The 14,969-nt window shown below is 38.4% G+C and overlaps 1 protein-coding gene across 6 annotated transcripts in view; it reads right to left on the bottom strand.

Annotated features, from left to right (window-relative positions):
* Nucleotides 1–14,969, bottom strand: part of GCFC2 (GC-rich sequence DNA-binding factor 2) — a 51,691-nt gene that overhangs the window by 15,257 nt on the left and 21,465 nt on the right. For all 6 annotated transcript variants that reach the window (XR_004317616.1, XR_004317617.1, XM_032474228.1 and 3 more), the window contains 6 exons: nucleotides 9,651–9,837; nucleotides 8,002–8,125; nucleotides 6,944–7,025; nucleotides 5,629–5,741; nucleotides 4,666–4,865; nucleotides 2,827–2,977 (listed from right to left, as the gene is read on the bottom strand). Coding sequence is in view for 4 of the 6 variants with exons in the window: in XM_032474228.1 (XP_032330119.1) it covers nucleotides 2,827–2,977; nucleotides 4,666–4,865; nucleotides 5,629–5,741; nucleotides 6,944–7,025; nucleotides 8,002–8,125; nucleotides 9,651–9,837 (857 nt within the window). In the remaining 2 variants the exon portion in view is untranslated. The remainder of the gene's footprint in view (nucleotides 1–2,826; nucleotides 2,978–4,665; nucleotides 4,866–5,628; nucleotides 5,742–6,943; nucleotides 7,026–8,001; nucleotides 8,126–9,650; nucleotides 9,838–14,969) is intronic.

Here is a 14,969-nt window from a genome sequence, read left to right as displayed (position 1 = left end):
CTGAGCTCCCGATGCACCCCTACCCTAACTGGTTCCCCTCAGTCTTCCACCCCAGGGAACGGCAGCCCCGTCCTTCCCACTGCTCAGCCCGAAGCGACTTAGTCCTGGCTCCCTTCTCTCTCGTTGCGCAGGCAGCTCGTCAGCAAACCCTGCTCGTGCTGCCTCTGAACATACACACAATTCGCCCACTTCTCAGCACCTCCACTTTTGAAACTCACACATAAGCTACTGTTACCTGCTGCTCGGATTACTGCGAAAGGTTCCTAATGGGTCTGCCTACAGCTCATTCTCAACACAGCAACAGAGTGACTCTACTGAAATGTCAAGGCAGATCACGCAACTTTTCCCCAACTGCTTCTCTCTCCCACGGTCACTCACAGTGAAAGACAAGGTCCGAGTAAACGATCACAGGCCCACGTGGCACAGCCTCTGCTGACCTGAGGACCTCTTCTCACGCTCCCTCTTGCCCCTCTACTGAAGTTATGGGGCCTATGTGCTGGCTTTCAAACAGAGCAGCTTCTGCCTCAGGGCTTCTGCACTTCTGCTCCTGCTGCCCTGAATGCTATTCCCTTACACACTCATATGGCCCTCTTCTATGCTTCCTTTTGGAATCTGCTCATTTGCGAACTCATCAGGAAGGCCTTCCCTGGCCAACCGATTTCAAATTGCACTCCTCTTTCATAATCTGTATCCCCTTCCCTTACTTTATTTTTCTCCTTGGCCCTTATAACTAACACACTCTAGGCTTTATTTATTTATCTTTATCATCTGTCGTCTTCACAGAATGCCAGCTCCATGAGGGCAGGAATTATTTTATTCATTGCTGTATGTGCTGAAGTAACAATGGTGCTTGGTCCTTGTAAAATACAACTTAAATAATTTTTAGAACTTTAAATAGACTGAAAGAAACCCCACCCAAGCCAAATGTAAAATAACGATTTCTCAAGCATCTAGAAGGTTAGGCTTGTAATAATCTTAGAAATGTTTGGTCAGCTGAGGCCCACTGTGTGCTTAGCATTAACTACAGGAAACACAGCAATAAGTAAGACCAGGCAGCTGCCTCTGAACAATTCTGTCTAACGGCAAATACAAACACTCAGGTAAGCAATTACAACTCAGGGCATAGGTGCCCCCTAAGTATGAATTCAGAGTGCTACGGGAACCCAGAAAGGCACGTGTAACCCAGTTCCTAGAAGTGGTGTCCTGTTCTGAGTTCTGAAAGATAAAGAGGAGTTAGTTAGATAAAAGAGGTAGGGTTAGGAGATTTGTCAAGTGGGTGGAGCACAGAAGATGTAAAGGCCAAGGAGAATACAGCTTAAGTTCAGCAGAGGTGGAGATGAGGGAAGAAGGAATCCAGGTTGGCTGGAGAACTACTAAACAAGAGACAACATTATGAAGGGCCTAGAAAGCATGTTAAAGAGTTTATTTAGACTTGATCCTAAAGGCAGTTAAGAAAAATTCAAGTGTTTTAAATGAGGTATGACAGAATCAGACTCACATCTTAGACAGATCATCAAGGTTGCAGTACAGAAAATGGGTGAGAAAAAGGAAAAAGACAAGACTTGGCAATTGCTTACATAAGGGGGTAAGAAAGAGGGAGGAGTAGATGACTTGAAGGTTCTGGTCTGAACACATGGGCAGACGGAGGTGCCATTTTTTAGACAAGGAACGTAAGTGGAGTAGACGGCAGCAAGGATGCCAAGTGTGACTGCGCAAGCGGCGTGGGAGCTGCCTGTTAGACGGCCAGGCAGGCGCACTCAGAAGGCACTCTGATAAGAGGTCTGGTGCTCGCAGGAGGTCTGGACTAGTTCTCGCAGCTCTTCTGGATTTAAAACCAAGCAGAGCAGCACCGTCCAAAAGAACTTCCTGTGATGCTGGGGCAGACGTCTCACATCTGCACTATTTACTGTGACAGTCACGGGCGATGCACGGCTCTTGAAGAGCTACAATGTAGCTAGTGTGACTGAGCGCTAAATTTTAATTTTACGAATTTGGAACTTGTATTTTAACAGCCGCATGTACTTGGCGGCCACTGAGCCGCAACTAAAGGGGAGCGTGACAGCAGCCAGGGAGCTCGCGGAGTCTGACGGGCCCAGGGACGGGACTTAGGGCAACGCGCAGCATTAACGTCCCAAGATGCTACTTATTTGAGGGGCCGTTTAATTGTAAGTCAAGTGTTTCGAGTTTTCAGGCATTAACAGTGCTTGGTAGTTGAAAGTAGTATCTTTCTGATACACCTCGTGGTGGCACTGCAATTACCCTGAGGAAAAAGTCTTTCAAGCTCAGTCAAGTTGGCTGAGAAATGACACAAAGTCGGTCGCTTCATCTTCTAAGAGCTCTGCAGCTCTGCTGTCGGCTCCACTCTCAGTGACACGGTGGAACAGAGCCTCACCGGGTACAACTTCACATAAAACTGGTCTTCAGACTGAAGCACAAGCGTCAACGTGCTTGAGTGCCAGTGGCAGCTGCGAGGGAAACGCAGTAATGGTTTTTAAAGAAAGAAGAAACATAAGGGGACAAGTTAAGGGTAAGAGAGAAGTACATATAGGAGAGATGAAAGTGTGCCACTAATAAATGACTTAGGTGTTATAAAAGTAACGTTAATGTCACAAGTGCTAAAGGTCAGAGAGTATGAGTTTGGCAGCCAATCACTTCCACAAACAAGCCTTTTGTGATCTGCTTAAATTATAACATCTGTTGATTTTTACAGCATATAAAAGTTCTTACGTTCAACAACTTTAAAAAAATATGCGACAGTAACAGAAATTACTGATCTTGCACTTTGCGAAAGGACAATTTAATTTTATCAAGATTATAAAACCGTACCTGTAAGTCGAGGAATGACTATTTTGTTGATGACAGCAGACAAGATTTTCCTATCAGAACTATCTTCCTTCCCTGCATCTTTCATACTGCTCTCCATAAATTCTCCTATAGATGTGAACCACAGCATCTGTTTTAAACCTATGGAATCAAACTTATAAATAAAATTATCCAAGTTATAATTGATTCTTAAACATCAGTTTATTTTTAAATAGTTAACTTCTTCAGTAATCACCAGAGCTTTTCTGAGGATCAAAGGAGAATAACCTCACGTTCTAACCCAATGTATACAGCACTGGCCCACCCAGGCGAGGCAGGACGACACAAGTCAGACATGATGTCCAGGCAAAAGGAAAGGAAGCTGCACTCCATGCATTCATCCTTATCCAGAACCGCCCACTGTGTGCCCAGAGCCTACTAAATGACTAGTACTGTGTGGAGCAAAATACACAACTATAATAACAGCAGCTGAGACAGCCAAAGAATCTGCTTACAGAAATAGACTCACATCATGCAAAATTCACTTCTGGCTCTCCTGATTCTCGCTGGCACAAATGTGTACTCTGCATGTGGTTCAGCTTGTTACTAAGCAAATAGCAGACGGCCAATGATTACTTGTTGACTGACAGAATGAACAGAACTCTGCTGGGCATAACAGACCTCTCAGTTCAGCCTGAGTTGTTAACAGTGAGCTGCTGTCCTGCCAACTACCTACCACTTTCCCAGGGATAAGCCTGGTTCTTATCCTGTGAACACTGTACGGCCCTGGACGTGACACAGAGCCTAGACATGCATGACTAGGGCCGAGGAAGAGAAACGACAGGATCCATCCTTTACTTGGTTAAATCTTTATCTGCAGCTCTCCTCTCTTCCTAGAGTTTCATTTTCCATTTCTATTTGTTTAACATCCATGTGGATATCCCACAATCATTTCATTGTCTATAAGGTAAAACTTCCTTCAAAACCTTTTCCCTCTCTGAAAAGTCACCATTTATTTCTATTAATGGAACCACCATTGTACTAATAACTCAGAATCCAAACCTTAGGGTCATCCTTTGATGTGATGTGTTAGCAGCGTTTTCAGTATTTTACTGATTCTTACTTCGTAACACTACTTGTAGTCAACCCTCTCTTTCCCTGTCTTTGTCACCGTCACCCCGCACGGGGAAGACATCACTCTGGACCTGGGCTGTCCAGCAGTAGCCTTTCAGTACACATCTCCATCTCTCCCTCCCTGCCCTCCAAGTTAGCCTACTGCTCAGGGCTTCCTAAAACATGACCTTAATCATGTCACTCCTCCCATTATCAACCAAAAAGTTCGTAACTCTTCATTTAGGATCTCTACAGTCTCTAGGCTAAACTAACGCTTCTCCCTGTATAGCTTCATGAAACACCTTTTCCTTTCTCCCTCTTTCTGTTTAAATCCTGTATGCCCTTCAAATCCTCATTTAAACCCCTCATTTTCATGTCACTTTCCTAACTAAGGACTCCCAATATGTCATCTCCAACTTCAGAGCTTTCGGTACCTAGTTTGAATGTCACTCAGCCAGACTGTGAAATTCTTCGGGTCTAATACTACCTTTACTGTTTTGAGTGATCTTCAACTTAACATAGACGAGGATAAAAAAAAGTGTTTCCTTCACTGATGTTGCATCCCTCAGCCTTCAACAGAGTGAGAACCAAGGAAAGATGAATGCAGACCACCCCCCCCAAAGCACTAATTATCATATCAATTCCAGCTCTCAAGGTGAGGTATTTTATAGCTAACTTGGTAAACAAGAGTTCATTTAAGTAACTAACGTGATCAAGATTATTTTTTTCACCTGTTAATAAGCACAGTACCTTAAGAGGGTTCCAATCAATCAACTGAAATCGTATTAAGGGATTTAAAAGCTTCGGGATGCATAAACTAACGAAAGCTTCATAATAAGAATCAGGAAACTTTTCTCTCCATTGTTGAAATTTCAATAAAATGTTCTGGATGTTACAAAAATCATCATGTACATCTTCAAATATCTTCTTACGATCCTGTAAAATGTCACCTGTGAACAAAATGAGTCTCTGTATATCACATATTTTAAGTCTGCGATCCTTAAGTTTGCTTCCTATAAACACAGTTATGTGTAACTATGTCATCGACTGAGCTGAAAACCTTCCTTTGATGTGAACATGTAAATTAGTGTTCATTAAAAATCACTTTAGTCACAATTAATACTAATAATGTCTACCATCTATTGAGCCTGTGTTATATGCCAAAGCAGTGCAAATGCATTATCTCATTTCAGCATTATAACTATCTTCCCTGTAAGGTAAGCGTTACTAGCCTACCTACCTACTTAAACAAGGAACAGGCAAACGAAAAACATTATCAGATGTAGCAAAGTCAAGGAATCTGCTGAAGATCACACAGAATAGATCCCCTCTTTGAACTCGCCTATTTGACTGCAAAGCCGGCTCCTTCGACTATACTCATGTTACATTCTCCTAACGTTAAAAATGGGCTCTACTAAATTCAATTATTTTAAATTCAAAATGATAACACAGAAAGTATGCAGTAGAGAAATGAAACCTAAAATATTCATGGTTCCTTTATAGCAGGTGATGAAAAAGGTAGAGGGTAAAAACTATAAAGATACAGGAATACTCATCATGCTCCTCCACTTTATCCATTTCTCAGCGGTAAGGACAAGCCTGAATTTTCCCAACTATTTTAGATTGCTTACGCGTTTAAGGGCAAACACAGCAAAGCATTTCCCATCATTCTGATACTTTAAATCGAGACATTTTAGAAACCTGATAACTGACCTCGGCTTTTCTGGAAGTCAGTCATGTCTGCTGAAGGTAGTTCATCATCACTAGACGTCCCTTCCTGGTGAGTACAATTCCCCGAAAGTGCCCTTGCTTGTCTTCGTTGTGCCCTACGTTTTGCGAGAAACCAAAAAAGATTAAAAACAAATAGCTTCTGTTGAAAATAAATGCTTTAAAACAGAAAGTCATCATTTATTTAAAATGCCCAGACATAAACCATTGTATCTGCACACAACTTTATGTTACCATATTTGACATTTTAGCTTCATTAACCTGAATTGGTTCTCCTTCTTTTTGGTAAGACACTCCCACAGGCTACCCAGACTTGGAAGAGGGGATAACAATATAATTAGGACCGGCTTTTAGTTATGAGCCATTCCCAGCCTGATATATGCCATCTTACCCATTCCTTTTGACTGATCCAAATATATCAGTGTGTCTTCAAACCATGGGGTACAGGGCTGCTTAACTAAATTCTGATTTTACATCACTCTCATAAATTAATATTCTAGATTATGGTTAATTATACTCCTATGGTCAACTGTATTTAAGCAGTGGAAAATACTGGCTCAATGACGTTTTAATGCTGGAGAGGGTGTAGAGAAAAGGAAACCCTCCTACATTGTTGGTTGGAATGTAGTTTGGGGCAGCCATTATGGAAAACAGTATGGAGATTCCTTAAAAAACTAAAAATAGATTTGCCATATGATTCAGCAATCCCACTCCTGGGCATTTATCCAGAGAGAACTCTAATTCAAAAAGATACATGCACCCCAATGTTAACAGCACACTATTTACAACATCCAACACATGGAAACAACCTAAATGTCCATCAACTCATGACTGGATCAAGAAGATGTGGTGCACATATACAACAGAATGCTACTCAGTCATAAAAAATAACAATGCCATTTTTGGCATAATGGATGGACCTGGAGATTGTCATTCTAAGTGAAGTCAGCCAGGAAGAGAAAGAAAAATACCTATGATACCACTCATATGTGGAATCTAAAAAAAAGACACAAATGAAAACAAACTTACGGTGACTGGCGGGGAAAGGGAGTGGGAAGGGATAACTGGGAGTTTGAGATTTCAGATACTAACTACTATATGTAAAATAAGTAAGTTTTTATTCTGTATAGCACAGGGAACTATATTCAGTATCTTGTAACCTATAATGAAAAAGAATATGAAAAATGTTTGCATGACTGAAACATTATGCTGCACATCAGAAATCGACACAACTTTGTAAACTGATTATACTTCAACTAAAAAACAAAAAGATGTATGTGTTAAGTCTTTATATAGGTACCTTCGAGATTCAATCTCTTCGAAACTCCACTGAGTTTTCTCATCTACAGCCAAACTTCTATTTGTTGACGTCTCAGCTTCGCCTGTTAATTAAAAAAACTGATTTTGTACTGAAAATTCTCAAAAGAAATAGACTGAAACACTCTGAAAACAGAAGTTATACCTTAGGTGTATATACATATCTGTGTATAGAAACACACACTCACACAGAATATGCTAAAACTGCGCATTTCACCATGCAATGAGATTGCAACGCTAACTCCCTGCCCCAGTAGTAACAGGCACTGAGTCTGCCAGCTTAAGAAAACGTATCTTGTCTGGCTAACACAGTTCAGCCCTTGAGAACAGCAACAAAACTCTACTATAGAGCTTCTTCTCCCTTGTATTCTTTTCCAGTAGTCTTCACCAGTTTTTTCTGTCCTTGTAATCAAATGCTAGACGCATCTGCATTACCAATATGTCATTCGTATTATTTCCTATTTTAGCATGTACCATAATTTATGACCAACTAAATATCATGTATTTGAGTCATTCTGATTTTGCTTTTGTCAGCTGCTTGATGCTATGGTCTCATTTCTTTCGCTCTACACCCTGACAGAACCTTATTCAAAGGCAGACATCTCTGAAAATACAAAACCAGTGTGTGAACTAAAGGGCAGCATCCAAATCTTTTGTAATGAAATCTCACAGATGATTCTATACCTAACCCACCAGAATTTCTTCAGCTTCCATAACAAACCTGTGGAGGACCATGGAGATGCTACGAAGTTAGATTTCTGATACAGTCTATGTAGTGATGATGTCATCTCACTCAGTAAATGATAATATAAATACTTTGTGTCAAATAGTAAATGATTAGAAGTTATAATAATTATTTTTTAGTTTTTGATTTAATTTAAGACATTTTGAGGTCCTGGCATTTTTGGAAGGGGGTAGGTGATAGGTTAGTGGGAAAACACTCAAAAAACATTTTTTATATAAGAGTAAAAATATTTTTATCCTCCACCTGATACTTAGCTTAATGAATAATAAGTCACACTGAACACGAAGAACACTAACGTAGTAACTGTTGTAAATACGTTGACTCATGCTTTAATTCATCTTGCCTGCGTTTCATAAAGATCATGGCTTGTTTTACAAGAAGTGCGTGCATGGCTGATTCTACTTCTTGGATGCTGATAATCTGAAATACATATATAAGTAACATTTTATGGGTCATCATTAGTGAATTATAAAAACATACTAGTTACATATAAGCATATTATATGCTCAGTTCTCACATACAGAAACATTTTTAATACTATCACATCTCAATTAAAAGAACACTGTGAGGAACAGACCTAGCTGCCAATACTTTCAATACTCATAAAACCAGAAAATCAACTTAATGTCCTAAAACAGCTATAAACATTATAAATAATGAAATCTAACGGGCTGGAGTCAGGAACACGTGTAAGAGTGGATAGATGAGGAGAAGGATGCTTTTTTGAGACAGAAGAGGAGGAAATGACGAACGCAGCTATTTTTCACAGGCGGAGGTGGGCAGACTAGAGGGGAACACTGGAGGAGACTGGTGAAATTTGAAGAAAATAGAGAATGAAAGAGACCTAACCAGACAAGTAAGAAAGCTGAAGCAGAACTGAATGATTAATTGAAACTGGCATTCTTCCATTTTATGGGCAACAATTCTCCCGACTCCGATGATGTTCCGTATCTGCTGCTATGGATTCAAGCTTTGGCTGTAATTCTTCTACTGAATGAAGAAACTACTTTGTAATAAACACTTCAGAGAGTAACTACCAAGTGATACTAAAGGTACTCAACTTAAAACAGTGGGGGAGGAAATACCCAATCATTTGGTAACACTCTAAAAGGAAATAAAAATGCAGAAAGGAGAGTATTTTTTTAAATGGTTAGTCTACTTAAAAAAAAAAGGACAACTCAAGACCCCAGTGTAAAGACTCAGCATGTATAAAACAAAAACAGAAATTATAACAGAAAGGAATGATTTATGTATCTAATTAACACGAAAACTTCAAAACATCTGATGTCAAAAAACTACTGCAAATAAAATCAAAAGACAAAACAAACTGGAAAGTTTACCTACATCAAATAGGATAAAGCATTAACATTGTTAAGCAATAAAGAGTTGTTTATCATATTCTGGCAAAAAAAAAAAAAAAGAAGGAAAAGAAAACAAAACAAAACAGAAAAACACCAAAACCCTGGTATGAACCCAAAAGACAACAGGGCAAAGGACACGAACAATTCAAAAGAAGAAAAACCGCATGTGTCAATAAAACAATGGGTTTGTTTGAGAACAAAATAAACATGTAAAAACAAAAACCATTTTTTAATGTAGTAAACTAGAAATTAATACAATCTTTCTGGAGGATAATTTAGCCTTAAAGATATTTATACCTTTTGACTTAATAATTTACTTTCTAGTAATTTTTCTTAAACACATGGAATATTAACACAAAAATTTATACATAAAACTTTATACTGCTATCCATAATTGCAAAATAATAGCAAAAAAATCTAACTGTCTAACATCAAGGAAATGCTTAATATCCTAGTGTGTCAAAATGTGTAGGAAAAAGCCTAGAGGAAAGTATTTAGTTGTGGGATTTAGACTTCAAAAAAATTCACATGGTAAGGGAATTTCTCCATAAAAAAGAAATGGCTAAATATTTACAGACATGTACCTTTTCACTAAGACAGTCAATTAAATTTTCCACATAAATTTTCATGTTCTTATAGAATTTAATATTTAGAGCTTGATCTGATGAATTCTCTAAGTTCTGGATGGTACTCTTTGAGCTCTTGATGTCTTGTATGTATTTTTCATACTCCCTCAGGTGTGAGCGGTGAGTATCCTGCAGTAATGCTAATCTAAATAAACAAAATAAAAATAAATAAAAAGTGCTTTATACTTCAAACTTTGATTTCTACTATCATAAGTAGCAGTGTAATGAAAATTTTTTCAAAGCTACCTTACAGAGACCACCAGGGAACCTGAAGCCACATACAAACCAGGGTTTATGAGACTTGTGGAGCAAAGGAGGACACCGAAGTAACAGACGTCTCAAAAGGACACTCAGAGGCTTTTAGGTGCTGGAGCTAATCACAGGGTAGTTTCAGAGAAGTCAGTGTGAACTGATCAGAATTCTGTAAACTAGATGAGGTGCTAGAAAATCAGTGTCTTCTCTCTGAAACACAGGAGTCCACGTGGAGTTACTATCAGATCAGCCTGTGGTCTTCTCTGGAATACAGGTACCTGAGCGGGCATTAAAACCACCCGAGCATGTTGCAGTTAGCTATAATCTATCTGTTTTGCGACTCATAACGGTTTCTGTTTCACTTGTCATTAGAATCTCATGTTCCCTGAGGAGTGTTTCTTTCCTCTGTTGCTTGCTGTAGCCCCTACATCGCTCTGCTGAGTCCAGACAGCTCACCTTTCGCCTCTTGTGAGTATCACATGCATCAACTGATGCAACATGAAAAAACTGCCAAATATAATTTAACATCTACTTATCTTTTAAAATTCACATATCCCTTACATACACATACCAATGGAGGAATAAGAAACACTTAACATCTGGAATGTGTTTTTCACTACTACTTGATACTGTGAGCACATTACAATTCGAGAATTAACTACAAATAACAAATTCATAGTATCTGGACTTGAATCAGACAATGTTTTTAAAATTATACTCCTGCTAAACTCACTAATAAGCACTTGCTTAGGCCAAGCGTCCTCTTCTCAAGTCTCCTTGCAACACTGACTATTGTATTTGTCTTTCAAAACCTTTCTTTGCTTTATATAAAAAATAGTTAAGAAATAAACCAAGATAATAATGCATAATAAACATTATGAATAAAGTGCTTTAAGTACAATATTACTGGTTATAGCAGTAAACTTTTAAGTACATATATGAAAAAACAAGGCATGGAACAGGATAGGTAAGTGAGCTTCATTTTCACATTAAAATGGGGCAATATGCAAGTATATATGTGCTTATAGAGACACACACATACATTACTTCCTTAAGGAAACGTCGGAAATTGGTAGCAATGGTTTCCTCTGGGGAAGATGATTTCCTTTTCTCTGTATAAGCTTTTGTATCATTTGACTTTTTTGTCTTTAAATTGTTAAGAATGGATTTTCTTTTAAAATAAAAAACCTAATTAAAAAAAGTATACTAAAGCTAAAAATAACATTTATTCAGATAAAGTGAAATGCTAATCTTTTTCAGTGATCTGCTATCTTTTTAATATTCTATTATTCATGCAAGACAATCCTCTCATTCAAACACAATCTCAAAAAAAAAAAGGAAAAAGTTCTGAGTTATATGCAATTCCAGATGCAACTGCTGTAATTCTAGCTCTGTATCAGGAGAGTAAATGGTAGTGAAATTATTACAAAAATAATCTTCAGTCAAGACAATCTCATCATTTAACATCACTATTGAAAAACACTGATCTAGAACAGAAGTTGGCAAACTTTTTCCGTAAAGGGCCAGTCAGTATTTCAGGCTTGCAAAGCTCCACGGTTGCTACTGCAAGTCCTCAGCTCTACGTTGCAGCACAAAAGCAGCCAGACAACGTGTAAGTGCACAAGATGGCTGTCTTCCAAGAAACCCTCGTTACAAAAACAGGCAGTGGGCTGGTATTTTGCTAACCTCCTAGCATACAGAGATAACCTGATGTCTAGAAAATGGTACATCTAAAATTTTCATTAATTTATTGCACTATAAAATGTTACAAAATGTCTTTTTCTATATTAAACTATTTAAATGAACTATGACCAACATACTTGAGTTGCAGTGTGCTCAAGGAATGAAGCAACTTAAACCTGATTTATACGAAAGATACAGAAGAAAATTTTGAACCTATTCCCAAGCATCAGAAAAAATTCTCAGGTATTTAAAAAAAAAGCAATTAAAAGATTCTTCACAACTACTTGCTTGGTGGCAGGAGAACCAAGCTCTCTCCTTGTATCAAACAGTGTAAGGACAATTAGACTTTTACTGTCATATTTATTCTTTTATGTATCTAAAGGTGCACACTAGATCCTGACTAGTGAAACAGAAGATGTAAATATTTAAAACAAAACAACCTATCACAGAGTTTGCCTTATTTTTCACAAAAGGTACTATTTATAGTGAGATTAATACTATTTATTGAAAGATAACTATTAGTTGCAATAGATAATGGTTATTTAGCTGTGCTTCAGAAATGTATTTGTATCAGAAACCATAAAAATATACCTAACTTTTACTGAAGTTAACCTTCCCTGGAAATTTATCTTAAGAACAGTTTAAATGACTTATAGGAATAAAATGTTCATTATCAGTGGCATTATTTATAATAGACAAATTTAGAAATCAAAATGTCTAAAACAGAACTACTTAAATAAATACCAACTATATAGATGAGTGAAATATTACTATGATTATTTTCTACTGTAATCAAAAACATAGGACAAAATCTACAATCTTAACCATTTTAAGTACACTGCAGTGGTATTAAGGACAAGCATACTGCAGTGTAACAGATCTTTACAACTTTTCCATCTTGCAGAACTGAAACTACACACACTGGTCAACAACAACTCACCTCCCCGCACCCTTGGCAACCACCACTCCACTTTCCATTCCTAAGAGGCTGACTCCTGTCGATGCCTCACGTAAGAAGAATCATGCAGTCTTTATTTAGCTTTTTAAACTGGCTCATGTCACTCAGTCCTCAAGGTTCATCCACACTGTAGCATTACAGGGTTTCCTTCTTTACCACTGACAGTATTCCATTTTATGTAAATACCACGTTTTCTTTATCCATTCATTGGCTGATGCCCATCAACAGGCTGCTTCTACCTCTAAGCTATCGCAATTAATGCTGTGATGAACAAGGGTGTACAAAAAGCTCTTCAACGGCTTTCAGTTCTTTAGGTTATATATCCAAGAGCGGGGTTGCTGGATCATATAGTAATTCTATCTTTAACTCCTGCAGAAAAATCTCCATATTGTTTTCCATAGCAACCGCACCATCTTACATTCCCACCAACAATGTTTAAGTTTCCTTTTCTCTACATATTTAACAACACTAGCCAATTCTATATTTTTCATAGTGGCCACCCTAACGAGTACGAGGCGTGTTCACTGTGGTTTTGATTTGTAACTCCCTGATGTCAGTGACGCTGAGCGTCTCTTCATGTCTGTCGGCCACTTGCATGTCTCCTTTGAGAAATGTCTATTCCAGGCCTTTGCCCGTTTTCCAGCGGGACTGCTTTTTTGTTGCTGAGTTAAAGGAGCTACTCATGTATTTTGGGTAGTAACCATTTATCACACACATGGTTTGCAAATATTTTCTCCTATTCCATAGGCTGCCTTTTCACTCTGTTGATTACGTCCTTTGTTAGGCAGCAGCTTTTTAGTTTGATGTAATCCCAATTGTCTATTTTTGTTTTTGTTGCCTGTGCTTTTCTTTCTTCGGTCCTTTTGAGACTCCATATGAATTTTAGGATTTTTTTCTATTTCTGCAAAAAAATGCCATTGGAATTTTTATAGAGATGGCCTGCATCTACAGACTGCTTTGGGTAATATGAACATTCTTAACAATATTAAGCACTGTACTTCATAAACATGGGATGTCTTTCCATTTATTTTCATCTTCGACATCCTTCAGCAGTGTTATGTAATTATCAGTGTACAAGTCTTTGGCCTCCTTGACTAAGTTTAACCCTAAGTTTTATCCTTTCTGATGCTACTAGAAGTGTTTTCTAAACATATTTTTTGGACTTTTCATTGCTATGCATAGAAACAGCTGACTTTCATGTAGTGACTTTTTATTATGCAGTTTTGATAGACTTATTAGCTCTATCAGGGTTTGTGTGAGCGCGTGCACACATACGTGTGTATAGGTGTAGTCTTCAGGTTTTCCTACATGTAAGATCATACTGTCTGCCAACAGAGGTAATTTCACTTCTTCCTCTCCTATCGGGATGTCTTTTACTTCCTTTTCTTGCCTGAACTCTCTGGCTAGGGCTTCCAATACTTTGTTCAATGAAAGCGACAAGAACAGGCATCCTCGCCTTGTTCCTGGTCTTAAAGGGAAAGCTTTCCGTTTTCCACTACTGGACATGATAGCTGTGGTCTTCTCATTTATAGTCATTACTGTGTTCAAGCAATTTGCTTGTATTCCTAGTTGGCTGTTTTTAATCATGGAAGTGTACCAAATTCTGTCAAATGCTTCTTCTGCACTGAGATGGTCATGTGGTTCTGCCCTTTATGATGTTAAATCACCCTTGTCTCCTTGGAATAAATCCCACTTGGTCACGGCGCATAATCCCTTCAATGTACTGTTAGTTATGTGCGCTAGGATCTTACGGGAATTTTCAACATTCACCGGGGATATCTGGTTTATACACTTCCTTTTCCTGTGCTATCTTTGAGAGTTTGGGCCCAGCGTCATGCTGAGCTCCCAGAGTGAGCCTGGGAACGTTACCTCCTCTTCAGCTTTCTGGAAAGGTCTGAGAAGGAATGATGTTGACTTATCTTTCCGTGAGGCCGTCTGCCCTGGGCTTATCTTTGTTGGCAGACTTCTGATTACTAATTCATCCCTTTACTAGTAACAGGTTTGCTCAGACTTTTTATTTCTTTATAAATCAGCCTCCGTAGGTCGTATGTTTCTACAAACTGATCCATTTCTCCTCGGTTATCTAGCTTGTTGCTGTGTAACTGTTCACAGCAGTACCTTAAGATCCTCTTTGTTTCTGTGGCATTAGCTGTAATGTCTCCCTGTTCCTTTTTTTGTTACTTGAAACTATTCTCCTTTTCACATAGTCAAGCTAAGGGTCTGTCAGTTTTTTGGATTGTGGGGAAAAAAATCCTCTCCATTTTTAGTTTTCTTCAGTTGTTTTTCTATTCTCTATTATATTTCCTTCTGCCCTTATCTTTATTACTTCCTTCCTTTTGCTAACTCTGGGCTTAGTTTGTTCTTTTCTAAGTTTGTTGAGGTAC

The sequence above is a fragment of the Camelus ferus genome, chromosome 36 (genome assembly GCF_009834535.1).
Source record: "Camelus ferus isolate YT-003-E chromosome 36, BCGSAC_Cfer_1.0, whole genome shotgun sequence".
NCBI lineage: Eukaryota > Metazoa > Chordata > Mammalia > Artiodactyla > Camelidae > Camelus > Camelus ferus.
Note: the sequence above shows the minus strand (reverse complement) of the source record. Positions and strands in the feature narration are given on the sequence as shown.